Source organism: Nipponia nippon, unplaced genomic scaffold (genome assembly GCF_047370975.1).
Source record: "Nipponia nippon isolate SJK-2023a ecotype South Korea unplaced genomic scaffold, ASM4737097v1 scaffold_12, whole genome shotgun sequence".
Lineage (NCBI taxonomy): Eukaryota > Metazoa > Chordata > Aves > Pelecaniformes > Threskiornithidae > Nipponia > Nipponia nippon.
The window spans coordinates 16,125,985-16,153,201 of record NW_028262313.1 but is presented as its reverse complement, the minus strand read 5'-3'; the positions used below and the strand labels follow the sequence as shown (position 1 = coordinate 16,153,201).

The following is a 27,217-nucleotide window of genomic DNA, read 5'->3' as shown; positions in this document are numbered from 1 at the left end:
AACGGGCTGCATGGAGCAAAGCTCCTCTGAGCCTTTAGGTGAGGCACAGAGCTCCCAGCTGGAAGTGACAGGACACTCTACAAGGGCAATAATTAGACAATACATCAAGCTGCGGTTTCCAGGGGCTAAATTTATCAATTTCAGGCTTCTCCCCTGCTATCGGTGTGAAAGTAATTGCCTTCTGTGAGTGATTGCAGGGAGAAAGGAGAGACTGGTTGCTCCACACAGCGCAGAGGTGTTTCGGTACGAGGTGTGCAGCGTGGCCAGGGCTGGCGCTGCAGCCTTGTGCTGCTGACCTGTCCCAGTCCGGAGGGGTAACGGTGCCACTGCGGTGCCGGGAGACCTGGCAAAGCCATGCTGCTGGCAGGGAGTGGGCTTCTCTAGGGAAGCAAAAACAGAGCAGAGACCTGCACCTGTGTGTGTGTGCATGTGCACACCACGCTGGAGGCATCCACAGGGATTTAGCAAACGAACGCAGAAGATGAGAATTGACTTCCAGGTTTGTGTGAGCTTTTTATTCAAATCTACCTTTGTTCAGAGAAGGATTTTGCATCACGAATGACTGCGGGGGTCGGGGTTCAGCATATTGATTGGTGTTGGCTTGAAGTGCCTTGTGAATCACCTGGAACAAATGGCTGTATCCAGCATTTCTGATAGACACCCAGTTTTAAAACCCAAATTTTGTGGGCCGGGTGAAGCCACACTGTAGCTCCAAACAGTGCCAGACACTGGGCTGCTGCCAGGGATTTCAGAGAAAACCTGTAAGTTAGTTGGCAGAGGCCGTGCGGTGCTTCTGGTGCAACTCACTCGGCTGCCTTCAGTGTCGTGCATGCCTTTGGTTTGCGCCTGGTTTTTCTGAAGCAGGCAAACAAACTCTGCAATTGAAGTTTTGTGTTCACAGGGGTGAAGTTATGTTTGCTGGACATGATGCGGCAGTGACTTTTCCTGTTCGAATAATGAGAGCTGTGCACTGTAATTTATTGATGTATTTTTTTTGTACAGATAAACCACTCTCTCCCAAAGCATTAAAAGGACTTGAAAGCACTCAGCTGACAAAGAATTATTACCCTGTGGTAAGTTTTAAAGTGCTGATCATACATTTTAATAAGTAGCATATTATTAATCTTTTGAACTGACTCCTTCCCTTAGAAATCATTGAAGCAATTTGTAACAATTGGGGATATGACTCTGTATTTAAATGCTGCTGTTGCCATTTCCTTGATTCAGGGATGTCAAGACAATAAACCACAAATGGAAGTTGCTGCAAGATGTCAAAAGGAGAGACTCAAAGTAGGCAACTGAGATAACAAAGCAGAGGTGGCAGCTTTGAGATCAGTGTTGGGGAATAAGGCACGATGTCTCTGGTCCAGTCCTTGCCATTGACTGCCAGCTGTCTCCTGGGGATGGGGAGATAATGTCATGGTGTGAAGCAAGCCAAATTAGGGCTCTGATCCATGATCCCTTTCTTGGGTTTGGCTGGAGATGTTACACCCCAAGCTGCCTGCTCTGTGCCTCTGCCAGCAGCTGCAGCCCTCGGAGAAGGGGCAGCCTCCACAGCTCACAGCCTGGCTTGTTGTCTGGGCTTGGCTTTGGAGCAGGTCAGTATGCCAGGCTGTGAACTGTGGCTGCAGAAGGGGTGGAGAAACATCACCACCTCCACCATCTTGCTGCTGGAGCGATGAAGTCTGGCAAAGGGGGACAGGTACCTTCCCGCTGTGTCCAGGCTAGAGTGAGCCCTGCGCTGTAAGAGAGTTAAAATGTCTGCATGTCAGCGTCCCTGGCTCTCAGTGCCGGAGGTGAAACGTGCTCATCAGCATGTCTAAATATATTTCAAGCAAAGCAAAGCAGAAACAATACATCCAGAGAGTTGGGAACCACCTCCACTGTCTCCAAAGCCCATCCACACTGAGAAACTTGAGTGCTAACTGGGAGTGTGCAGGCAGTGGGTTTGCCTGCCCTGCTGCTGGAGACCAACTGGCTGCTGAGATGGATTAGCAGGACCAAACCCGCGTCAGCACGTCCTTGAAGTGGCAAGTGAACTGTGCCCTGGCTTGAGCTGCCGCAGGAGCCGTCCTTGGTCCGGCCACTGTTGCATTGAAATTGTTGCCTGCCTTCGTGCAAACGGTGCTCCCAGGATGCATGCAGAAATCATTTGTTTGCATACCTTGGCAGCCAGTTATGCATGCAGGATTAGGCATGAGCCTCTCAGGCGTCAAATACTAAACTCAGGTCTGAACTGATGTTGTCTTCATGCTTTGCCAGAGAAGAAGGAGCAGCCCTTAGCACGTGCTTTCGAGACCTCCTCCAGTCTGCAAAGTAAAATCCTGAAGTTGGAACCCCCAGGGCTTTCCTGAACGTTCTGGGTTCTGCATTAACAAATGTAATTTATGAACTTAAAATACACTTCCATGCTTTTCCACACTTGGAAGTTGATGTCATGTTCCTCTGACTAGTCGCTAGTACTAAGATCTACTCAGTGCTCTGTCTCTTACCCTAGGTGTTGCAAAATATTCTGGAAACAGAACGAGATTATGCGAAGGAACTACAGTCACTTCTGGGAACTTACTTAAGACCCCTCCAGTCTTATGATAAGTAAGATATAAGGGCATCTGAGGTGGAGAGAACCCTGTAAAATCGACCATAGTTCATTACTTTCCTACTTTTGAATGTTTAGGGACTGTTACTGCTCTTCTTGTAAAGCTTCACAGCTCCTCTATGAACCAGAAAAAAGCCTCACGTACAGGTTTCTGCTCTTTCCTATTCCTCAGTGGTCACGCAGGCATTTGGCTGTGTTAGAGATGGGCATTTCCATCTGGGCTGGCTGTTACAACCCATCTGCAAGCTCGTGTGTGGCTCTCCCGACATGCATGTTTCCTGGCGGTGTGCCTTGCATGGCTTCTCCCCTTGTAATTTGCCTTGTTGTGACTTCTCAGCCCCAAGCAGCATCTCCTAGTCATCTCTTCATTTTGCACGCGACGACAAGTATTCTCTGCGGTTAGGTTGCCTCTCGCTAAATCCAAACTGCTGCTGAGCAACAAGTGACTCCCCTGTCTCCCCGTCTGTGCAGCCATCGGCTTTAAGTACCTCCGTGCTCGGGAAGAGCATTCTGTCATCCCTCAAGGCCTGAGCAACTCTGGGGAGACTGGGGGACTTTGTCAGGGCTTACCTGAGGAAATAAGCCTGTGTGTTTTCCATCCGTGCTGGCGAGGGTGGTGCCAGAGGCAGTACGTACCGTCCTGTCCTTACCCAGGCAGCGACAGGCAGCATGCTGGTGCCTCAGCAGGTTCCTATCGATAGTTTCACTGTGCATAGAAGACCCAATGCAGTTAACTTCACCTCCTGCTTATTGCTTCAGCCTTACAGTTGTCTCTTCCGAATGGTGCTGGCTTGGCCACCCCATCCCTGCAGCTGCGTTTGGGGCCAGGGTCCCTCTGACTGAGCATGCTGCAGGAGGACTGGGCAGCCCCAGGGCATCACGGGCAGAGGGCAGATGTTTAGACATTGTCCAGTCTGGAGAGAGGGGAGAGTGGTGTGTTAAGGCCTTTGTATTTAAATGTTTCCTTCCTTCCCCCTGTCTTCACGTGGGATGTATTCAGCTGTGAAAATTTCTCATGCGCTCAGCCTTGGCATTAAGCAAATGGCTTAAATGAGGGTGGTACAAGAGTGACGCTGAGGATTGCTCTGAGGATGACAGAAGGAGGCACGTTAGTTTTGGCTAGGAAAAATCCAACCTCACTCAAGGAAAAAAGCAACCCCTACCTGAGGGGCTGCTCTGTAGGACCCTTCTCCCGTAGGGAAACCCACAGCATGAATCCCTGAAGACAAAGCTGTCGCTGTGTCCATGCACACACCTCCCTCCCCACCCTGGCTGAAATCCCCATCTGTCTGTTTCTATTAGCTAAACATCTGAGAAGATTAGTGTGATTAAGTGATTTAAAATCCAGTTAAGATAATCTTTGAGAACAGACATCTTCTCTGGGAGGCTGTGGTATGTAGCTCACAGATCATGGATTTTGTGTTTACCCATGTCTGATGGTGTATCTGGGGAAAGACAAATTCCTGGGTCTTTTTGGAAGGAGTGCTTACAGGTGCCATGGGGGTACTCCTGAGAGCAACATCTCTTTGATGCTAATCGGCGATTTGACTCTTCTAGGCTCAGCGCCGTGGACATCGCGTCATTACTGGGAAATGTGGAAGAAATCTCTGCATTTCAGCAAACACTGAACCAAGCCTTGGAAGAAGTTGCAAAGTAAGCTCATGCCGTATTGCTGAGGGCGTTAAGCTATTAAACTGCAGCTAAAAATAATAGAAAGATACATTCATTAATGTTCTTCCTGGCTGCTGTCTTAGACTTGTTAAATATAGAAGAAAATAACAGGATTGTAGAAAGGCAGCAGGTAGTGCTTTGGCAGGAGGGAAGGTAGAAGAAACTCTGACATTTCTACTGTTAAGGCATCTGCTGAATGAGAGTGTCAGTAGACCTGACATGAAAGTGTCACTAGACCAAAGATGCAGACACATGCAGGGTGGGAGATCTGGCAGACCTGAAGATGGGGATTGCCAGAGAGAAAACAGCAAATTATTACAGGTAATAATTTCCCGTGGGGAGGCTGGCATGCATGTTCAGCCTTAGCCCAGCCTTGCCTTTGGAAGAGCTGAAAAGAGATGGAGAAAAGACTGAATATTGGAAATGTATTCAGGCTGTGCCTTCCCTTTCTCTCTCCATCTCCTCTCTCGTATTCATGGGCAGCCCAGTCAGTGGGACCACCCCTCCACTGCACCCAGTGCTTTCCAACACATCCTCATCAGCCGCAGCAGGCTACAGCATCTCAGCTGCAGCTCTGCTGGTGGGACAGGACAGGCTGGGTCACACCTTGTCCTGGGCCGATAACGAGTTATGATACTCACTGTCTGCACCCCAGAAACCCAGTCCCATCTGAGGACCTCCTTCCTCCTTCCCAAGTGGCAGGCATGGGTATTTTTCTCGGTGCTGCTGTTATGCGGTGACCTCGGAGTGTCCTCATGCAGCGGGTGGTTCCTGGGCAGATACCTGAGAGTACTGTAGCTGCAGGGTGCAGATCAAGAGGCTTAACCTTGTGGCTGGTGTGTTGGCATCCGTAGGCTCCCTGAGAACCAGCAGCGTGTGGGAGGCTGTTTCATGAACCTGATGCCCCAGTTCAGGTCCCTGTACCTGACATACTGTGCTAACCACCCGTCTGCAGTCAACGTCCTCACGCAACACAGGTGAGTGATGGAGGAGATTCAGACTGAAATCCCTCCTTTAAAAAGTTACTTTTATTATTATTACTTGGCCCGGCATGGCTTTTGACCTGTATTTTGACGATAGGGCAAGGGGGATAACATGGGATCCTGCTGCTGGGAAAACTGCAGGGGCTTTGGGCTCTTCAACATAGCCTCTCAGCCCCAGCACAGATGCAACTCAACTTCAGAGCTGGTCTCAGAGGTCCTGTCTGCACATACAGGACTCTTACCTTGGGTAAAACTGAAGTAACCTCAGCCCTTGCAGTAGCATCTCCTGTGATTGCTGCTTGCTAAGGGACCCAGATGCTGTTTCAGACTCACTGCTGAAGCACTCACACGCTGCCAAATGGGAGTATGTTCCCCTGTGGCACTACGGTGTGGGGCGCATCGCTGCAATAGGAGGGTGGTCGTCAAGTCACCCAGAATTACCCAATTTAATAATTGAGCTGCTGTTCAACCAAGTGGTTGCTTTGCAGGGTCATCAGTAGATTGCAGTAATAACATCTTCCTGCAACATGTCCCACTTGAGTAGTCACTTGAATTTATATAATGTCATGCTAAAGAGCATGCCAAGACAAAAGGCTACAACTGTGTCATCCCTAATGCAGTTTACCTGCCCTCCCTGCAGCGATGGGAAAGCCAGGACCATGGCCATACTGCTTAAGTCTTCCCATTCTGTAATGGGAACTCACAATATATTTACTCACCTGCTGAAATCCAGCTTTAATTCAGCCTAACAAAAAGCCTGGCTCCTGTAAATGACTCATTCATGTGGTTCCTCACTCTGACCCCTTTTCTTAAACCAATCAAAGAACCAGCTTTGGCAAATGTGCTGACACGCACGAGCCATGTTTTCCAGAGCAATGTATGAGCTCACAACAGCGTCACGCCTCCCAGCAGGCTGCCGGCGCGTTGCTGCAGCATCCTCCGGCGCAGCATCAGCCTCTGCAGCCCCTGCTGTCCACCAGATGCCTGGCCCTGTGCCACCTCGCTGTGCCGGGGGACCAGCTGCTGGCACCGATGTACCCCAGAGGCTGTGCACACCAACACCTGCCACCACGCAGCAGCATCCTCCCCTGCGTCCCCGGGGAGCGGGGTGTTGCTTGGCTGGAAGCTCGCAGCTCCCTGCCAGCCCTGCCAGGTTTGCGGCAGGGGGTGCTTGGAGGGGAGGCTGGGCTGCTTTTAAAAAGGTGCAGCTCGGAGCAGAGCCCCGGGCGTCAGGAGAGTGTGGGAGGCAGCAAAACACAGCCCTCAGCAGTGGCGAGCCCTCCTTGTTGTCTCTATTTATAGTGATGAGCTGGAGAAGTTCATGGAGAGCCAGGGTGCGGCCAACCCAGGCATTCTCATCTTAACCACGAGCCTCAGCAAACCCTTCCTGAGGCTGGATAAATATGTGACACTGCTGCAGGAGCTGGAGCGGCACATGGAGGTAGGTCGGATGTGGGACTGCTGGGCAGGCTGTGCCCCTTGGTGCTGCAAGAGCTGCCCCCTGAGATGCAAGAGGTACCTCTGCACATTCGTATTTGAGCACCACATTGCTAAAAGCCCTTACCACCCCTCCAAGGAGGTGTTCCCCCTCCGTGGGACATTATCTACCTTTCAGATTAAAAGTGGGAAAGCGGTGGAGTCAGGCGGATGCTGTGGGAAGGCATTGCCTGCTCTTCACCCCAGCCCTTCCTCAAAGATGGGCCATTTCCAGCACAAGGAAAAGCAGAGTTCAGAGTCAGGCTACAGCTGGTATTTATTTGCACAGCGGGTAATAAATCAGTGTTTTTATTATAATTTTATGAGATTCCTATCCCCGGCTGCTCGCTCCTGCAGGTCGCAGGCGCATCCCCACCCCTCGCCCGAGGCTGGTGCTCCTGGGTGGAGGCAGAGCTGCACCAGGCAGACATCGATCTGGCAGCCGGCCGCAGACACGGGGGCGGAGGAGCGAGTGCCTGGGAGCACGGAGAGCAGCGAGGGGGGACGGAGACTTCCTCGGCGGGTGGCAGATCTGCTTTAGGACATTTTTCCCCCCGGGGACTGTAAAGATCTCTGCTGTTGGAGCTTGCTACTTGCTCGCTGGTGCACTCCAGCCGCAAGGATGCAAACCTCAGGAGTGATGCAAGGAGGTGAAGAAAACAGAAGTAACAGTCTATTTTTAACTGGATTTGCTTTTTCCCTCTTCCAGTATTAATTACCAGTTAATTACTCAGCAGGCTTAGCCATGATCATTCGAATCCACATCCCAGCCAGAGGATTAAAACCTCCGTGCTTGAGCCAGGGGGTTTTCTGCAGAGGAGAGGGCATAAGAGCCTGCACTGTAGGCACACTACAGACCTGATCTGTTCTGCTTTTACCTGGCTTAGCTGAGCTGCAGGGACTGAGCTGAGCTTGGCTGCAGCCACCGTGCCCGTACAGAGGCAGCGTGCTCTTTGCAGGATGCTGTATGGGGTCGGCAGTGGATTCGGGGACACACACGTCAGCTATTTCTCTTAGTTTCTAAGTCGAGTGTGGGGGTTTTGTTGCATGAATCAGTAGGGTTGAGGTTTAAGCTGCGATGCCGTGGGAAGAGTATGGATATATGCAATATAGATGTATGCAGTGTGGAGGTATACCACAGCATTCCCTGCACTGCTGCGCAGCTGGAGACAGGGCAGGTATGCTCAGGGCAGCCCTCATCCTGGATTCAGAGGTGAGCGATCCCAGGCAGCCTCTGACAGCCGCAGGGACAGCTCCATCACAACATAGGCACCTTAGGATTTGCTTGGCGTGAGGTCTGGATGGTGAAGAGCTTATGATGTAGGGCCCTAGATGCCCAGGAGGAGGTGCTGGGAGAGTACCAGAAGGCAGCTGCAGTCAGAGATAAGGGGCAGCATCCCGTTTTCCCCTCCCTGGCCCAAGAGCTCTCTGATCAGACGTGACCTCCCTTAAACCTGCAGGTGAAGCTCCCGTTGATGCTCATGGAAACTACACCCTTGATGGGGCAATGGCTGGAATACCTTGCATGCCAATGGAAGCTTCCTTCCCTGTACCTCTGCCTGTTTTGATTGATTTTCTTTGCAAGCCGAGTTTGTTCGAAGTAAAATCATATCTGCTCTTGCTCTGGCCACTTTACACTCATTAAATGGGTATCAATGAATTGCATAGCTGCTTTAAACCATGTCACATTGAACAGGGTGGTGAGGAAGGTACCTGGGGGATTTGGGCCCCCTCCTGCAGCCCATGCTGCCTGAGCCCCGCATCCCCCAGCACCCTGCGAGCTCTGCAAGCCCTGGGTGCGCCGGGGCAGTGGGTGCTGCTGCTGCTGGTGGCTGAGGGATTTTTCTCTCCCTTCACTAGGAGGCGCATGCAGATCACGAAGAGGTTTTGAAAGCCGTCACATCCTTCAAGTCCCTTGTGGTAGGTGGCAATTCTTAAAATAGAGCACTCCGTTTCAGAGCTGCATTTCACAAAGAATGAGTCAAGCCTGACATTTGTCTCCTCATTAGAAAAAAAGGTCTTTTGGAATGGAAAAGATGGGTTATAAAGAATCTTAATTTCAAGTTTCAAGCCTAGAGCTGCCCCTCTGGCTGCAAGTTTCAGCAGTTACACAGCTCCATGGTCCCAGCAGCAGAATCGGAGGATCTCCGACTTTCTCCTCCACTGCAGAAAGCCACGTGTGGGTAGTGGTGGCGGTGGGGTCCCTTTCATTTCCTTTTGCCTCCGTGCCCTAATCATTTGCCGCCTGAAACTAGACCACCCCTTGCTCGTTCAGATGAGCTGTGAAAGGTTAACACGGGTGTCTGACTCAAACGCTCTGAGCCCGTTGAGCAACTCTTGGTTTTGTTGAGGTTTGCTTCCCAGGCATCAGAAGGCTTTGACCGTATTGCAGGTAATTTGTGGCACTGGGTGCCGTGGCCATCGTCGGGGAACAGAGCAAGCGTCAGCGAAGGGATGAGTCAAAGATAACAAACCTATTTCTGTGAGCTGTGTTAGGTACGCCCCTCAAAGTCCTACAGCAATGAGATGAAAAAGAGGGGGGAAAGCCATCCACGTGCGCAAAGGTTTTACCCAGCAAAGCTTTTTTCGGTTATTGAAAAAGCTATAGTCTTTCTCGCTTTGTAGCCACTGAATGCCTTTCACTATAACCACTCCAGATGTGGTCCAACTTCCTTCCTTAGCACAGCAGATGCAAGTTTTCGGTGCTTAGCAGTGCAGATAAAAGATGGGGAGGAGAAAGTTCATAGAAAACAGGAAAGGGCGATCATGTTACATTTACTTAGAAACTCAGCTCCCTTTCCATTTATTCTAGTAGATAATAGGGGAATAATTCAGTTAAATTACAAGGCATCATTAATCTTTAGGAATGCTCACAAGTGATGGATGGTTTTACTTGAAATGTGTACTTGGGCACTGAGCAATGTAATATAATGACATTATGACTACAAGGGTTCAGTGCAGATTTGAGGTTCGATGGGCAGAAATGCCCCTTGCGACGTACATGTGGTCCTGTAGTGGGACCAGGGATGCTCCCGAGCGACGGCAGGGCAGGGACCATGGAGCTGCATCGCATCTGCACAGACTGTGATGGATTGCTGTGGATTTTATATGGATTTGCATCCTGGGGACTTTGGATTCAGACCCCCAGGGAGCCATCAAAGCACACATCAGTTGTAAGACCATAGGAAGCCCCCATAGTCTGGTTCAAAATTGTGTGTTTTCAGACTAGATCCAGCGCAGCCTCTCTCTTTGAAGATCTGGATAGTCAAAGAGTTTGTATGAAACTGAGCTGGAAAGGAGGAAGATCTCTGTCAGAAACAGGGGTTTGGAAAAAACCAAACAGCTGGTGAAAACTGAGCCCAGGTTTGGCTTTGCAGCAATTTTCCCTGTTGGCAGAGGGGTCAGTTAAAGCAAGTTTTGCTTGGATTTGCAGGGCTGTCGTTGCTCAGTCAGCATTGTCCTCTGCTTGCTGAAAGCTGCTGAAGGACTCGCTGCTCTGTGGAGCTCTTCCAGTCCCCAGCTGCTGAGCATTGGTGCAGTCTTTTCAATTACAGCACCTTCAAAAGCTTCTTTTTGTGCTACTCTACTGCACCGCTGAAATATTGTGCCAAGTCCTGCTTTTGGGGTTGCAAATTTTAGTTAGAAAATATCCACCCATCTGATTCGTGGGGGCTTTGCATTGCTGCAAGTATAACTCTGCTGTTTGGGCAAAATGGGCAAAATCTCTCTAAGCAGCAGCAAAATTAGAGACATTTAACTCTGCGGCTGTCTTGGTTTGGAAAATGTGACCCTGTACTCTCAGAGGTACGACTGGTTTGGAAAGAAAAGTTTGCTCAGTGCAGTTCGCAATTGCTTTGACATTTTAGCGTATTCATTACTTCATAAATTGCTAGGGTGTGATTTTTTTTTAACAACCTTTATGTAATAGAGCCAAAGCAGGCTTTCCTGATCCCTTGATGTGACCAGTCCTGAGCCCACGTGGCTGCGGGAGCATTGCTGGTGAAACCATCTTCGTTGGGATGGTTTGGGTTTGTGCCTGCCCTTCGGCTAACGAAGCTCCCCGCTGTGATTCCCAGTCGCAATGCCAAGAGCTGAGGAAGAGGAAACAACTCGAACTGCAGATCCTTTCTGAATCCATCCAGCGCTGGGAAGGAGAGGACATAAAAACGATGGGAAACATCGTCTACATGTCCCAGGTTATGGTGCAGTGTGGGGGAAGTGAGGTGAGTGCGGTGGTCCTTCTCCTGGCTAAAGATATTGTGTCCAAATACCCCCTTGCTTACAGGATCAGTGATGCAAGGCGGCAGCTACTCTCACCCCAGGCCAGCGAAGTGCTGACAAATAATGCTGATAAATAATTTTACCTGGACGAGAGCTGCGCAACGTGCATATCTTAGGAGTCAGGCACTGCATCCACACCCCAGGGGCTTAGCTCCAGGCTTTTGGTGACACACTTTTCAAGCAAAAGAAGCATCTCCGTGTCGTATAGCACATTAATTTCCCTCCTTCTCCCCCTGTGACTTACTCTGAGAAATGAGAGTGACTTGAAAGTGTGCATTAGCATAACCATTTTGCCACGTCCTGTGCACAGCGCAGCGGCTGCTGTGACGTCCCACTCCAGAGCTGACTGCGCTTTGGAAATAACTGGAAGGATTCCTGTGCTACTGGTCCTAAAGCATCGCACCAGTGCTTGCCACAGACCTTCACCAGTGCTGTTAAAGCCGCGCATGCTGCATGTTTAGCGTGGGAAAGTGCCTGTTATCACTGAATTGCTTGCTTGCTGTAGCAACTTTTTCCTGGGAAGGGAAGACCCGTGAAACAAAGCCCTGTAGAGTCTAGTCCCAGAGTCCTGTTTGGGATGTGAAATGCTGGGGGACATTGGTCTTGGTCTTCTGAGGCACTCTGAAATGATTGGAAGAGGAGTAGCAGAATGCAGACAAAAATGTACACAGGAAAAACTAGTACAGAAATGAGATGCTATAAAGAAAAAAAGCCAAAATAATTGGTGTGGGGGTGATCTCTCGCAGGCTGTGATTCCAGCTGCAACAGGTTCAGTTTGCTGGAGGAAAGTGCTTGTGATGCATTGCAAACTGGACTAACCTAAATTCTTATCCCCGCAGGAGAAAGAAGAGCGATATTTATTGTTGTTTTCAAACGTTTTGCTGATGCTGTCTGCAAGCCCACGGATGAGTGGGTTCATCTATCAGGTAGGCATGCTTAATTTGAAGTTGCAAGGCGTTAGATGTGAAAAAGGAAATCAGATAGCTCTTACCAAATTCAAATCCTCTGTTTCCTTAAACCTCTCCGTTGTGATGCAAATGCCCCAGGCTGGGAACCAGGGCTTGGTTTTACCATGCCTTCCAGGACACTTGGTGCCTTTGTCGTGCCAACCGGTTAAACAGCATTTGGTAAGTGTGAATGCTGTGAAAGTAGAAAAAAAAGAACCAAATGCTTGCAGCATGTTGTCCTACATGCTGTTCTCGAGAATTTTGTGTGTGTGTGTGTAAGGTGTCCTGACCGAGCTGTAGGGTTTTGCCCCACATGACCAAGCCAGCCGGCTCTCAGGGTTGGGCCATCTCTGGAAAATACTTCACTACTATAAAGCCCAGTGTAAAGAGCCCAAAAATTCCACTCCACGAGGCACCCCAAAACACTGCATTTCTTGTGTTTTACCATTTGAATGGCTGCAGTCAGGCTGTTGGAAGCTTAGTTTTTTTCCAGTTGCCTGAAGCCATCAATACCCTCCAGGAAAAGGATGCTCTCCTGTTGTGTTGTTTGTCCTACGCAAGGATGATGAGGAAGACAGAAAGATTTGGGAAGGGTTTGGCTGGGTTTTTAGATCTTACCCACCAGTGTGAGTAAGGTGAGGAGGCAGTTCAGCATGCAAAACAGGGACAGGGAAGGCTTTCAGAAAAAACAGGGGACATTCATCCTCCTGACTCGGTTGTAAAAAGGGTTTGCACCTAGTGAAGGGAAAGGGCGGCAGATGAGCTGGGGATGACTCAGTTGTCATGGGAGCCTCTTCTCGGGGGGCGGGGGGGGGGGTTTGACCTAGTTGTGCAGGGAAATCTAGATCCATACATTAAAGGACACTCTTCCTGCAGTCCAAAGCCTTCACAAATTAGTTTTTAATGGCGTTTCCCAAAGAGAAAGGAATCAGCAGAAACCAGCAGAACAGCACCCACTGGAAAGCAGATGCAGACACTGACTCCTCCTCAATTCTCCTAGGGAAAGCTGCCTTTGACGGGAATGACGCTGACAAAGCTGGAAGATGCTGAAGGGAACGAGCACATGTTTGAAATCGCAGGTCAGTGTGGCCCCTGCCTGGGAACACCCTCCCAGTCCGAACAGCAGCTGCTGCTGGAGGTGCTGGTCCTCCTCCTCCCCCCACCCACTGTGCCACGCTCTTCTTTTTGCTTTTTTACCATGCACTGTCTGAGTTCCTGAGCATCTCCCTCCTGGTTGAGGCAACCTCCTCCCAGTGCCCTTGAGCTCTGTCTCTGGTCTGCTTTTGGAGACCATAGCGTTTCGTATGGGACAAATCTCCTGCCAGGGCTGGTTGTGGTCCCAGTAGCACTGCTCTGTGCCATGCGTGCCCTGTCAGCACCCAGGATCCATCCCATGCAGCTGTGAGCACCTTGTTTATTGACAGATTAATGGCTCTGGTCATCAGGTAGCTTTCCTCATGTTCCTCCCAATTTGCCCCTACAATTTATCTCATTACTTGTAGCTATACATGGTTGTCATGCTCAGTGACTTGGCTGCAGTGCAGCTATTTGTGCTGGTGGTATTTGGTGTCAGGGTCCTATTAATCATGGAAATGTTGCGTTTGCTTACTTTTAACCTTAAGTAATTCCTCACACATTCATCTCGCCAGTTCCCTTAGCTTTTCTGTGCTGCTCCCACGCTGGCTGGTGCTGGGTGCCTGGAGCACGATGGGCAGTCACATCTTGGCACTGGCCTTTTGCCACTGGACTTTGCAAGCTGAGGAGCCATTTGCTGCTGTGCTGAATTGAGCTCACCCTGTGTTTCCTCCTGGGTCTCTACCGCTTGCTAAAAATGGTTATTTAACCCTCTGCTGCAGGGAACATGACAGAGCGGATCACCGTGTCCTGCAGCACCAGCCAGGAATTGCACGAATGGCTTGACCACTTGCAAAGGCTGACCAAAGGGACGTGCAACACCGTATCCAAAACGCAGTCCTGGAGCGCTCATTCGGTAAGCATCTCACCTCCCCAGCCTCTGTGCTGCCTAGGGTTCCTCAGCGCTGCCCGATCTCTCTGTTTCGGCAAGGCACCTTGATGCTGAGTTAATGCCTACAGCTGTAAGACACATTGTGCAGTTTTGCTTGTAACCATGTTGTGCTTGTACCATTTTACATGTATCCTGCCCTATTTTTGTAGCAACCTAGATGTCTCAAAGGAGTTTGCAGTGAACACTTGTCCGTCCCCTTCTGCTTCTCTGCATTTTTTGGTGGCTAGCAGTCTTCATTTGCTTCTCTCCTATTTTCTCAGACATTTAGTTCAGCTGGACAGATCCGCGGGCCTCTGGAACCCCCCAAAATCCTCAAGCCCTGGAGCTTGAGCTGCCTCCGTCCTGCTCCTCCACTCAGGCCATCAGCAGCGCTGAGTTACAAAGAGGTAATCATCCCGCATGCCTGCAGAGGTTTCATGGCAATCCCTAGTGCTTGTGTCCGGGGTTCTTGTCTCATAGCGAGGGCTCTGAGGCTTAGGTTAATGGGGATGTTGAGAGAAATGACTCTGCCCCAGTCCTGCGATGGTTGCTTGTTGCCGTGGCTGGCTTTGTGCTACAAATGAAGCACGAGCACATGTGTTTGCAGGCTCAGCCCCATTCCTGATGTTTGCTCTCGGCTGCTATAGCCAGCACCCTCGGCTGCTGAATGTCACCGGGACGCAGCAGGGTGTCCTGCAGCCTTGTGTGTCCCATTGGTGCCGTGGTGGAGCTGCCTTCCCTCTTCCTCCTCCTCCTGCCTTGGTCTAAGCCGTGGGTGGGAGCTGGGCTCCCTGCCGGGATGTGCTGCATCGAGAGGAGCCGTAGCAGCAGCTCAGCCTTGCCCAGACCGGTGCTGCAGGATCGAGCAGCAATGCTGCACCGAGAGGAAGAGCAAAAAGGCCTGTTGATATTTCTTGTGTCTTCCACACTGTGCTTTGGTGGCTGGAGCAGGGCTTCCTGCAGCAGCCGTGGGGCTCGACCCTCCTTCGCCACCCACCCAAGTGGGTGTACTCTGCTGGGAGGCAGCAGCCCGAGGGATCGCTTCCCCCACAGAAACCCCAAGCCTGGGAGGTAGGAGGCGGCGTGGGGAAACCCAAAATACAGCCTAGCTCCGATTCTCACCCCTTGCTGCAACTGCAGTGCTCTCCTTCCCTACCTCACATTAAACTTTTGGGATTACTCACCAGTAAGTCGGGTAACGTTCCTCTTACTGAATGAGCACTCCGGTTCTGAGTCAGCTGCCCTTCTTGGTACCGCAGCCCTGGGAGCGTCACTGCCCGGGCTCCCAGCGGGGATGGGGATGAGGAGGGGGCTCGCACCCCCCCAGCTCCCCAGCACTCCGGGATGGAGAGCCCGGCAGCCGGGGGGGGCTGTGGGTCCGCTACTCCAGGTAGAGATTCTGGGTAGCCTCGTGGAGTTTTGTCACATTTATTTCTTAAAATTTGTAAGACAATGCATTTCAGTTTAGGAATTAAATTGTTCAAAAGCCAACCCAGCAGACTGGAAATGAACCTTAATCTTTGCATGGTTCAAATCCCTAACATAGAATAAATTGTTTCTTGCTTGTGTGGTCAATTAAAATATAGGAAGAGGCCTGAATTAGAGGAGAAATTTTTCTGCATGACAGTGCAGGGCTGATATTTGTTTATAAGGTAGGCCGAAACCACAGATTGAGTGATATCATTAACACCACGGTCCTTTGCAATTTCTCAGTTGTCCCCTGCTGCGCATAGCAGGAGTTAAACTCTCTGCATCGAAACCAGGCCAGAGGTTTTTGCCACAGAGGCCAAGCAGGCGGGGAGCCCTGAGGGGCGGGATGCTGCTGCAGGCGGGATGGTAGCGTGCAAGGTGTCAAAGGACCAAAAATGTGGTTTGCACAGGAATGGGCTGTGCTGGCCACATTGGTAGAAACCCAAAGGCCAACGGGTCCACCAGAGCTGGAGCAGAGGTGTGCAGGCACAGTCTGGTACCCAGTTGATCCAGCCTGAGCCTGGGGGGCAGCTCCCCTCTCAGGGAAGGGACTCACGGACACCAGCCTACAATGACAAACGAGAAATAAGTTCAATTGTTGGCCCAAGCACATCTGCATCTGCCTTGTCCCTCTCTCTGGGGTGCTCAGTCGCTAAGCAGAACTCCTATTTCACTGTATTTTTTTTTTTTTTTTGTAATAAAGTAGGGCACAAAAGAAACTACGCTAACAGCTCAGCGCAAGTCGCCTTCCTATAATGAAGATATAATGAAGGAATACAAATTTCAAAGATTATTATCAGGGAAGGGAGTGGGGGAGTTTGATTAAAAGATTAGAGAATTTCAGACATCCAGTGTTACTTAATTGACTTATGGTAGTGTAGGACGGGATGGCAGAGTCTTGTGCATTTCCTTGTACCTAGCTGCGCTCAGGAAACCCCAGAACCTGCTTGCGTAGCGCACAGCACTCTTGTTATTTCCATTGAAATTGGGTCATTTTTCCTGTTCTGTTTCCAGTAATCATTTGAAATGACAGAGCAGGTGCTGTGGGTAAAGCGGTGTGTCCGGATTCAGGTTAGCAAAGTGAAAAAGATTTACAGATGATTTCTTCTACTTCTTTTTGTTTTTTTTTTAAGTGGCCTGCTTTGCATTAGATGAAGGGTTTGTAACATCGGGATTCGGGACTTGGCCGGCCAGACCTGCAGGAGAGCCGCGCGGCTCCCTGTGCCGAGCATCCCAGGGGTGGAGCCCTCCATGGGGTGTGCAGGGAGCTCCCCGTCCTGCCAGCGGAGCAGGGAGATGCTGCTGCGCTGAGGCCTGATGCTGTCAGGTCTCCAGTGAGGATGGCAGGTCCCCTCCGAGGAGGTCTCCTTTGAGAAGAGGCAGTCCTGGGAGATTGTCACCAGGGTGGCCAGAGCAGCCCATCATCCTGGCTGGGCTGGGTTGAAGACCGCAGGACTGGTGCTGAGCATGGGGCCGCACCCCAAGCTGCTCCCCGGGGCTCGGATGGAGCTGGGCACACAGGGTGGCTGCAGCATTGGCTGTAATGGGTCCTGCATTTTTAAGCACTGTTTCAGACAACCAGCATCTGCAGAGACCTACTACTAACCGAGGAGGCATGTTCTCTATTTTGATGTGTTTAGAGTGTATTAATGCCCACTTACCCTGCATTTCACATGTAATTTTTTCAGTTTCGCATGAGACTGTGCTCCTTTGCATGTTGATAGTGCTCTAAAACCAGTATGGAGGGTGTGCCACACTAATCGCAAGACTAACATTTAAATGTGTTTTAGAATTGTGGATTTAATGGACTTGGTCAATAAAATCATCAATCTCTCACACTCATCTTCTCTTTCTTTGCATATTCATTGTAGAGGATGTCTTATATCTTAAAGGTAAGGGTAGATACATCTCTTTGGCTTATCGTGGCAAAGAATGCTTGTTCTTGTTCACGCTTCTTGTGCTTGCATGACCCTAATTTTGCCTGGCTGTATTGGTAAGTTCTCGTGAGAGTCAGTGGCAACTATATTTTCAGATAACTCTCAAGAAGGATTTAGTATTATGGTACTTTACTTAAACTTCCTGGCATGCCTCTTCTCCTGCTTAAAATCCGTATTGCATGTAACCTACTAATACACTAATTCTCTCCAAATCAGCAAGACTTATAACTCTGTGAAGGAGGTAAAAGCTTGTGTTTCTTACTTGTGGAGTCATAGCAGACACTAACTTTGTGTGTATTTGTTTGTTCTCTGTGTATGTGTGGGGGGAATTTATACTCTCAAACAAATCATTTGGAAACAATATGTCATTTGCCAACTGTCTTATATTAGAAATCAAATTGAGTCAAGGAAATAAACAACATTATAGGGTTTTCTAACAAAGACCAGAGAATTGGTAAGCAGACTAAAAGTGCTGTGAATGTATTTGAATTCTTTGGCTAAAGGATCTTAGCCGAGGGTTGAATTAGCTGAAGGAGCTTGTCCTGTCCCAGACCTGCAGGTGCAATTCCCACTGCTGTTCCAGGGAGCAGTGGGACACAACTGGTGCATGGGAAAGGCAAAAAGCATCATTTTCCCCAACTTTGTCATTGTCTGCTTTGTAGTTCTCTAATGTGTTGTGCGTAACATGGATAGCTGCATTCAGCTGCGCTGCTCCGCTGTTTGAGCTGCCTTTGGTTCTGGTTAAACACAAGAGTCTGTTTCTCTGTAGGATTCCAGCAAAAGTCCCAAAACAATGAAGAAGTTTCTTCCAAAAAGGAAAACTGAGAGAAAACCATCTGATGAAGAGTTTGTTATTCGGAAAAGTAAGTGTTGTATTTTTCACTTCTTTTTGGAGGTTTCCGTGTACTCGGTGATCTCCACAGGACTTTGAGAACTGCCCTTCTTACAGTGCAGGATGCGACAGGATGCTCACGTGAGCAAGCCTACATGCTGCTGAGCATGGGAGGCTTCTGGAAGCGCACTGGTCCTCAGCCTCCGACAGATCCCCTCCCAGTTACAACTGCCAGGCGTGCTGCCACCCTCCGTGTGATTGCTAGCACAAGATCATGTGGTTGTGAGTGGTCTTGTTCTGGCTACAAAGCCAAGGAACTACTTCGAAGTAGTTAAAAGCTGCAGTAAAACTGCACATCAACGCTCATCAAAATATATCTGAGAGCTGGGACAAACCCTCACCTGGCCATGCCAGCAGGTTATGGAACAGTTTCCGTGGGGGACCAGGGAACAAAAAAAGACCCCGTCCCTGCAGGGGTGAACACCCGCAAAGAGGGATGTCCTGACAGCTCCCTGAAGTCCACTTGGGATGCTCCTCAGGGGTTTTAGATGAAAGGCCGTAGTCACCTGGTGGCAAGCTGCTGTGGTGTACAGCCTGAAGGTCAGTTGTCTCCCTCGAGAAGACAGCGCTGAGCTAGGGCTGGAAATGAAGACTTCACATTTCCAAGTCCTGCTCTGATGTGGCCGTACCAGACCCCTCCTAGCAGGGCTGCTCTGCCTGCCCATTTCCCGGTGCTCCCTGCACCCAGAGTCACGCATCACCCCCCAAGTTTTGCCGAGATGAGCAGCTGGAAGTTCATTTTCATACCATTTAATCATGGTTCTCAGTGCCACAGGGTGTTGCAAAGGCCAGAAAATATAAAGGACCTCAGAAAGGGATTAGGCAAAGTCCCAGAGATAGTGTCAGTCAAGGAAACAACACGCCCTTCTCTTAAGGGACTTGGGAGCAAAGGCTGGGAGAAAGCACCCTGCTTTTTGTGATAGCCGTTGTCTGCAATATTTTACAGGTACGGCTGCACTGGAAGAAGATGCTCAGATCCTGAAGGTGATTGAGGCATACTGTACGGGGGCAGGCTTCCAGCAAGCTCTCAGCTCAGGTGGGCACACAACCAAATTATGTAGTTCTCGCTCTGCCTGCAACACTGATAACCCCTCTGGGAAAAAAACAGATGGTTGCATCATACAGCAACAAGACTCATGCTAGGAAACTGTGTGGTGTTCAATCTTCAAGATAAGGGAGCTTCATCTACCTAGTGGTTTAGTTGCCATTGTTTTTCTTTTAAACACAGAGAATGAAGCAGGTAGGAGGGCAGATGAGACACAGCTATTTCACCAGCACTTGTTAGGAATTAAGCAAACCTAGTCAGTGCCTGTGGCTGTCAGCACTGAAAACCTGATGGTAATCTCAGGTTGCATATAGCTTTAGAAAGGAAGCATGAATATTATCTCTCAATCAGCTGCGTGTTTAAGAACAAGCTGCTTCATAAGAACCTATCTAACATCTTCAACTCTGGAAATATAACTATTTATCATTGCTGGTGAGATGTCAAATTAAATCACTGAACTATCAAATAATGGTACATTTAAAAAAGGGAGGCCATGTTTCTTCTGAGAGCTCTTAACCCTAATCGAATGATTTCATTTAGAAGTCATGATGTAGCTTTAGATGCAATGAGCACTCTTGAAAACTTTCCACGTGCTGCTTTAGCTCCAGGGTAGCCATATGTATAAGCCCGTATTTAACCGTGGCAGATAGGTGGTGGCTGCTCAAGTCCCCGCGTCCCCAGGCTTGCAGAGGAGCAGGGAGAACGAGGGCTGCTGTCTCCAGAGTGGCGTGGGCATCAGAGAAAGTCTCCCTTTTTCTTCCTGATGAGTAATTCTTGTACACAGGCTCCCGTAAAGACTCCATCCCCCAAGTCCTTCTTCCTGAGGAAGAGAAAATCATCATAGAGGAAACACGAAGCAACGGCCAGACCGTCACAGAGGAAAAGTAAGCGCGCCTGTTCTCCACTTGCAGATTCCCTTGTCGCTTTTTGGAAGGACATTAAAAACTAATGCCCTCTCCTTCTGCGTCTCTGCAGAGGAGCGGGGCTGGCGTCACCGACTGCTGCCTTAGTCCTGGTGAGAACCACTGGGCTATTTCAGTTGCTATTTTGTCCCTTTTTAAGAACAGAGCTGCCTTCCCAGTTGCTCTGACGTGGCTGTAGCCCTCTGGGAGTCTGTGGCCCGGGTCCCAGGAGCCAGTTTATTGAGTCCCAGAGCTTATCCGGATGTAGCTAAAGGGGTCAGGGAGGACAGAACCAAACAAGTGGCTTTTTTTTACTTAACCCATGACATACTAGGCTGCTGCTACCCCTCGGGAGCCTGCCTGACAGCCAGGCAATGCTGCCTGTGAGTGCTGCCTGCCTGTTACATAGCTTCAGCATCTGGGTGACGGCGTTGATCTGCTCCTTTTCTAACCCACACAGTGCATTCCTTTTGTGCTTGTTTTTTTGCAGCATAACCTCAAGGAATCAAGGCCGTTTTACAAAAGATGCTCAGGCATTTCCAGTTTTAAAATCATTGTTATTTATTGCAATAGCATAAACAAGGAAGTCAAAGCCACAGACCTTTGCTGATAACTTAAAGATAGCAGAACAAGGTATTTTTCTTCAGTCTTGAGAAAAGAGCCCTGAATTTTAGACTGGTGGCCTATAAATGCTCCTGGGCTGTGTTTCCAGAGTCCTCTCATGGGCAGCAGCAATAGCTGCAACCTAATGCTTGCAAAGCAGAAGCTGGAAGCACCTTCCCCATCAGCGCCTCGCTCACAAAAGCTCCCATGCTGTTGCTGTTTTGCTGCACTCCAGCCCTTTTTATTTCTTTTTTTTTTTTTTTGCATTTCTTTTTGCAGGAGCCTTGTTGACACGGTTTATGCACTGAAAGATGAAGTCAAAGAACTGAAGCAGGTAATTTGAGTGGTTTTGTTTGTGCTGGCTGCGCTGGGTCGTTGTCTTCAACTGGTCAGTGCCCAGGAAAAGTCTTGCCGATGCTGGTGCGTTCCTGCAGCTTTCTGAATCAGCATTAGTTTTTTCTTCTGGTTTAGCTCCCTGAATCAGCTCACCACACAGTCCCTTGAGCACCAGAGCCAGCAGGAGGGATGGAGTAGTTGGTCTTTGTTGTAACATGAAACTTCCCCCCTACTCTAAAAGCTCTTTCAACTTGACTGTTCATTTTATAGGGGTCTGGTGGATACCAGTTCTTGTAGACTCAGAGGAAATACATCCTCGTCCCTCCAGCCCCAAGCCCCCAGGACCTCATTGCATAAAGAGCATGGGCATTAACTGCATCTTTATTCCTTTATTTTTCCCCTTGCAGGAGAACAAAAGGATGAAACAGTGTTTGGAGGAAGAGCTTAAATCCAGGAAGGACTTGGAGAAGCTGGTTAGAAGGCTGCTGAAGCAGACAGACGAGTGTGGCAGGGAGGACACGGGGCGCAAGTCGTCCCTGATCGCCTGAATTCGGGGAGAAGCTGCTGGCAGTGATGTGTGACCTCAGGTGTTTTTTGGGAAGCGGAACTGGATCCTTTGCCTCTTCTTGCTCCTTATTTTGTTGGTTTGGGGAATTTTGTTACCAAAAAAAAAAGTCATAGAGAAAAAAATAGTTTTTCTTCCATCCAGTAAGGAAATAAACCAGAAACAATCAATCACAACTAAACCAGTAAGCAAGCGGTCCATGATTCACAATTCATCTGCAGCAACTAATACCTCATCGTACCTGCTACTGGGAGCAAATACAAACTCTGCTAATGATTGCTGCTCACAAAGGGTTTGGCAGCAGTTTCCTAGAGGAAGCTTAAGCACTTTTTAATGCTTTCATTCTTTTCAAAAGCACCGGTACCTATTTATTGAATGAAAACATTATTGAGGTGGCATTGAGCAAAAACCAAAAAACACCATGCTCCTCTTTTCAGATAATCACAACTGGGGAAGCTTTTCCCATCCACCTTCTTTTTCCCCGTTAGTTGACTGTAGCGAACTAGAGCCCAGCAATACTGTGGTTCCCGTGTGGCCTTGATACTGATTAAAACGTGCAATTAACATGAAGACATTTGAACTCCTTGGGGAAGTCAGATCTGGAGCACCTGTCAGAGCGCATGGGAAGGTATGTTGCACAGTACTGCCTCCTAACAGCTCGTGATTAGCACAACAGGTACCTGCTGTTCTGCCCCCCATCCTTTTCTTATGCATGACCTGTAACTCCTACCCCCTGCTTTGTTTTCACATTGAGTGTCCAGGTATCGTATGAGTTTATAGTTTTGCCGTGCTTCCCCTCGCAGGATGTGCTTTTCTCTGTATGAAATGTAAACACTGCTTGACAACAAAACCAACCCCCAAACGTGCTGGTTCCCTGCTCCCTTCTGCCCACGTTAGGCTCTCCATCACACCTTCCCAAAGGCTGGGAACGTAGCCAATGACCACTTCTCCCCCATCGCCCCAAAGGGGCTTTCTGCTAGGAAAAAGGAACTTTCTCCTGGGATAGGAAAGCTATTTATGCTTTGACAAGAGCTGGAACACTCCTAGGGCAAGGACGTGCAACACCCTTCCAGATCCCTGCACAGCTCCTCGAACACAGCACACAGGCAACATGCATATGTATCGGCTATCTTCATCTTATTTGGTGTTATACCCTAGTTTAGAACTGATGTTTTCCTTCCTTCCTTAGCAGCATTATAAAAGTAACCTTCTGTTAAAGTTAATGGTAAGTCTTACATGTATCACAGGGCAGCATGGTTCTAGGGTGCGTAGGCACACCACAGCTCATTACAGTCATACCGTTACGCTGGTCATGAAGGACATAACAGAGGCAATAACTACCACTCCCTCTTTGCAACTAAAATTTAGCCAGAACATAGCAAATGGTGCTTGGGGAGAGCTAGACTCAAAACCAGCACAAGTAAAAAGAAACCCTCTTTAAATCTAAGCTGTTTCTAGGACAAAAGAGAGGTCTTTTTTTGCTCTGGCTACATTTGCCATCTCCAGAGCATCCCTGCTGGATGGCAGCTCACCGCATCCCCACCCAGGCATGCAGCTGAGCGGTTTGGTCAGCGGTCAAGCCCCGCTGTGCTGGTTAAATGTTTTCCAGGACACCGACCTTTGCTGCACACCGAGCAGCTCACGCCGCTGTTCTGGGATGCTGCCCCAGACACCCCAGCATCATCTGGCCCAGCTGCCTGCCCAAAGGCAGGCTGGGGACCGGGCTTGCCACGTGCAGCCAGTGCAAGGAAGCAAACCGAGGGCCATTGACGCCCCTAGGAGAGGGTAGAAATGCTTCCCTGCTGCCCCCCGGTTGAGTTGAAACCTGTGCTGTGTACATATGCATGTGTGTAAGATGTCATGTGATGGAGGGCACACTGGGACATTTTGGATCAAGCATTTGTCAAGAGCTAGAAGCCAAAAAAGACAAGAAAATAAAATAAAAAGGAAAAGAAGCCATGCCGGATGGACAGCAATGTTTCCATATTTACTTTGTTTACAGTGCTTTGTAAATAGGTTCCAGTGAGTCTGTCTTTAGATGGATGTTGTGTCAGCTGCCTTCCAGTTTATCTTTGTCATGTAGGTTTATTTACCGTAACTACTTATGCAAGTTCAACTTTTCTAACATGTTTTTATTTTGGACAGTTTTTTAATTGACATTTTCAACAAATAAAGAAGTATAAAAATTGCTTCTTAGCTGTCGGTGCTGCTTCCTTTGTTTCTTCCGCAAAAGCAAAGCCAGCGCTTGCTCTGGGCATCCCTGATCTGCTCAATGCGCCTGTGGCCGCATCATCCACCCTCCGATTTACTGGGTGCCAGTGGCGATACTGGTATAGATGGTGACGCTGGCACTTGGGCTGTTGCTCCCACCATCACCCGGACCTGCAGCAGGGAGGGCACCTGGTCCCAGGGGAAGGGGATGCATTTCCATCCCTCAAGCCCCGCTTGCACGCTGCTAACAAGGATGCTTTATGGAGAACTAGCTGCTCTCCGCTGCACCAGTGGGTTGCTGTAGATAAGTGACTTCCTGCCTGTTTAAGATTTTATTTTTTGATTTTTTTTTAGTTAGTGCATGTTTTTTTTTCTGGAGATTAGGTGTGGTGACAGGATTTCCTTTGGTCTACCACTTGGACAAGACCTCTCCTGCATGCTGGTATTTTTAACTCTTTGGTAGAGATGTGCCATGCTCTCAGCCCGCAGCCGAAGCGGGAGGATCGAGGGCAGGAGGGCCGGACCCTGCTCTCCCTCTCCAAACACGTCGGTCAGAGTGGGAAAAAGAGCAAGCAAAAAAGAACCACAAGTGGTGTTTTGGGGAATTATTGCAGAGCTGCATCCGGACCCGAGTGCCCCAGAGCCTGCACTGGGCAGAAGAGCAAGGAGGAGGCTTCCCCCAGGCTCATTTTGGAGGGAGCAGCTCCACGGCCGGGCCCCCATGAGGCCAGATCCAGGCCTTCACCAGAGGCCCTCCATCCTGCGCTGCCACTGAATACGGAGCCCCTTTGGCCCCTTCTCTTGGCTCCCCAACAGCCCCTTCGCACGATCCAACGCAGGCAGCACTTGTATCCTCCAAGCAACAGAATTTGGCTCCAAATGATCATCAATGTGAAAAAACACAAAAAAACCCAACAGCGTAACCCGCACAGCCCAAAACACTGCTGCAGCTGGGGATGCCCTGGAGGCGCCCATTCGCTGGGGGCTGCTCCTGCCGACCACTCCATGGCACAAGAGCCCAAACCAAAAGGGGGAGAAATCTCCCTTGCCCCCAGGCAGGGATGCATGTGGCAGATTTGGCCTCCTAGAAGAGATGGAAGTGGCTCCTAGAAAGAGACGGGGACCCTGCCCCGAGCAGGGAAAAGGGCTGGGGGGAGCTGGCACTGAGCGAGGGGTGCCGAGGCAAGGCTGGCACCCAGGCACACAGTGCCTAACTGAGGAGAGGGCTGAAAAAAAAAAAAAAAAAAAAGACCCCAAAGTAGTGCACGGAGATGCTAGGACGGGCTTGTCACCCGAGCAGCCACCATGCACAACCACGCTGTCCTCCAGCACTGAGCTCAGTGGCACAAGCTGGTGAGACCCACTTGGAAAACAGCATCACAATCTTTTTTTGAGGAAAAGAACAAAACAAAATCTCATTTCTTATACAAAACTAAAAAAAAACCCATATTTTTTTCCTAATGATTTCAGTGTGTCTTGAGCTGTGCAGCCACCTTGCCCAGCAGATGACCGTGCCACTGCTTGTTCTTTCTGCTGCTCATCCATGACCCTCCCTGTGCCGGTCCTGCTGATGTGCCCCATGTACTCATCACCCTCGCATCCCCTTCTCCTTTCTTTACTCAGAAAGAATTAAAAAAAAAAAAAAAAATCAGTTCAGACACCATAAAATCCACAGCGCCAGGAGTGACAGAGAGGCCCCACACCAAGGGAAAAATCAGTGTATTGATGACCTTCAAACTTTCCACGGGGAGAGGAAACCTGCGCCCGCCATGGCACCGGGCAGGGGCCAGGGAGGAGAACAAAGCCGCCCAGGAGAGGGCCACAGCTGGATGGTAGCAATCGCATCTCCTCCCCTCCCACACACTACCTCGCATCTGCATCCCACAGGCTATTTTTGGCAAGTGAAGAAACAGAGGCAAGAAACAAAAGCCCCGGGAAAGGCAGCAGCACAGGCAGGGGAGGCGGCAGTTGGCATCTGCTGCTCTTGCTGCAGAATTTATTGAGCTGTTTTATGCCTTTTTGGTTGTTGTTTGTTTTCTTCTCCCCTTTTTAATTGTTTTCACAACCATATACAAAAATCTATTTCTCCTTGTGATTTGCAGCTCCCAGATCCCCCCTCAGTGATTTGGGCTGGGGATCGCAGCCTGGCCCAAACTCTCTGGCAGGTTCTCCTGGCCACCAAAGCCGGGGGGCTGCAGGGGGGTTCAGGGCCATGCACGGATCACGTTTTTCCCTCATCCACAGCTAACAGCGTTTCTGCTCCCCAAGGTTTTGGGCACCCGAGAGCAACCACGCACATGCTCCCCTGAGCTCTCCCTCCCTCTCCCCACCCACTCCATCCCAGCCGTCTTTTTCCCCTTTCTCAGACCATGCCAGTTGGCACGGTCTTCAGTTTCTCCTGTGGCTCCCACCCACACTCCCACCGCTGCTGGGCACCTCCACTTCCATGCGGAGGTTTGGGGCTCTCCGGCCGCAACGAGCCCAGCCCGCAGGGGCTGGCTGGATTTCAGCAGCAGCAGGGATGTGGTCGGACCCACACCACTGCAGGAGGTGGCCACTCGGCCCCTGCCACCCCACGCACAGTGGCCACAGGATCCTACCTTGTGCAGCATTCGTCCCCCAGCTCTAAAGCAGAGACATCCCTGCAGGCTCCATGCCCTTAGGGCAGGCAGGAATAAACCTCTTCCAGCCAGGTGTCCTAAGTCCTCTTAAATTAGCTCTCACCCCTCTGCTCCACAGCTGTGCTGATGCCTCGCTGCCTTCCCAGGGCAGGGTGGTCCCTGCTCCCTCTTCCAGCCAAAATGCCCCCAGCACTGCCCGGCCCTGGCACCCCAACATGCCCCAAGGAGCGGGGTGAGATGGCTGCCCCCAGAGGCTTTTGGGACTGGCTGTCCCCACTGTGCCACGCAGTGCCACCCCACTGCCCTCTCGGTCCCCAGACCCCAAGCAGGATCCTGGGAAATCACAGCCTGAGGTTGAGAAGGGTGAGTGGCCTTCAAAGCATAGAGAGCACCCTATCTCTTAATCCATAAATTGTATTAGTTGTAGGGTGACAGTGGATGAAACCCCACACTCGGGAAAGGGGAACCATGAACGTCGAAATATGCTGCAAAACACAGCTACGGCCACGCAGAGTCCCTTGGCATGCAGTCCTTCTCTGTTTATGCATATAAAATAGTTTTAGTTAAATAAATAATTTTTATACATGGTGTCAGACAAGAGTGGTCCATTCCCTGACAAAATTAGGCAGTTTTGGAGAACAGCCAACAAATACATATTAAATTATAGTAAAACCAG

General features: G+C 49.8%; 1 protein-coding gene across 9 annotated transcripts in view; it reads left to right on the top strand.

Annotated features, from left to right (window-relative positions):
* ARHGEF6 (Rac/Cdc42 guanine nucleotide exchange factor 6) overlaps positions 1–23,905 on the top strand; it is a 48,909-nt gene extending 25,004 nt beyond the window's left edge. For 5 of the 9 annotated variants that reach the window (XM_087749057.1, XM_009465283.2, XM_087749062.1 and 2 more), the window contains 17 exons: positions 1,003–1,073; positions 2,498–2,592; positions 4,154–4,249; positions 5,122–5,244; positions 6,553–6,691; positions 8,587–8,646; positions 10,803–10,949; positions 11,847–11,933; positions 12,955–13,033; positions 13,811–13,944; positions 14,241–14,366; positions 17,301–17,321; positions 18,136–18,229; positions 19,205–19,294; positions 20,088–20,187; positions 21,088–21,142; positions 21,552–23,905. In XM_087749057.1, the coding sequence (XP_087605183.1) occupies positions 1,003–1,073; positions 2,498–2,592; positions 4,154–4,249; positions 5,122–5,244; positions 6,553–6,691; positions 8,587–8,646; positions 10,803–10,949; positions 11,847–11,933; positions 12,955–13,033; positions 13,811–13,944; positions 14,241–14,366; positions 17,301–17,321; positions 18,136–18,229; positions 19,205–19,294; positions 20,088–20,187; positions 21,088–21,142; positions 21,552–21,692 (1,658 nt within the window). In that variant the 3' untranslated portion in view covers positions 21,693–23,905. Of the gene's footprint in view, positions 1–1,002; positions 1,074–2,497; positions 2,593–4,153; positions 4,250–5,121; positions 5,245–6,552; positions 6,692–8,586; positions 8,647–10,802; positions 10,950–11,846; positions 11,934–12,954; positions 13,034–13,810; positions 13,945–14,240; positions 14,367–17,300; positions 17,322–18,135; positions 18,230–18,315; positions 18,799–19,204; positions 19,295–20,087; positions 20,188–21,087; positions 21,143–21,551 lie in introns of those variants that run through there. The other 4 variants (XR_015702698.1, XM_087749058.1, XM_087749059.1 and 1 more) reach the window with 4 other exon arrangements.
* Positions 23,906–27,217: the final 3,312 nt, after the last annotated feature.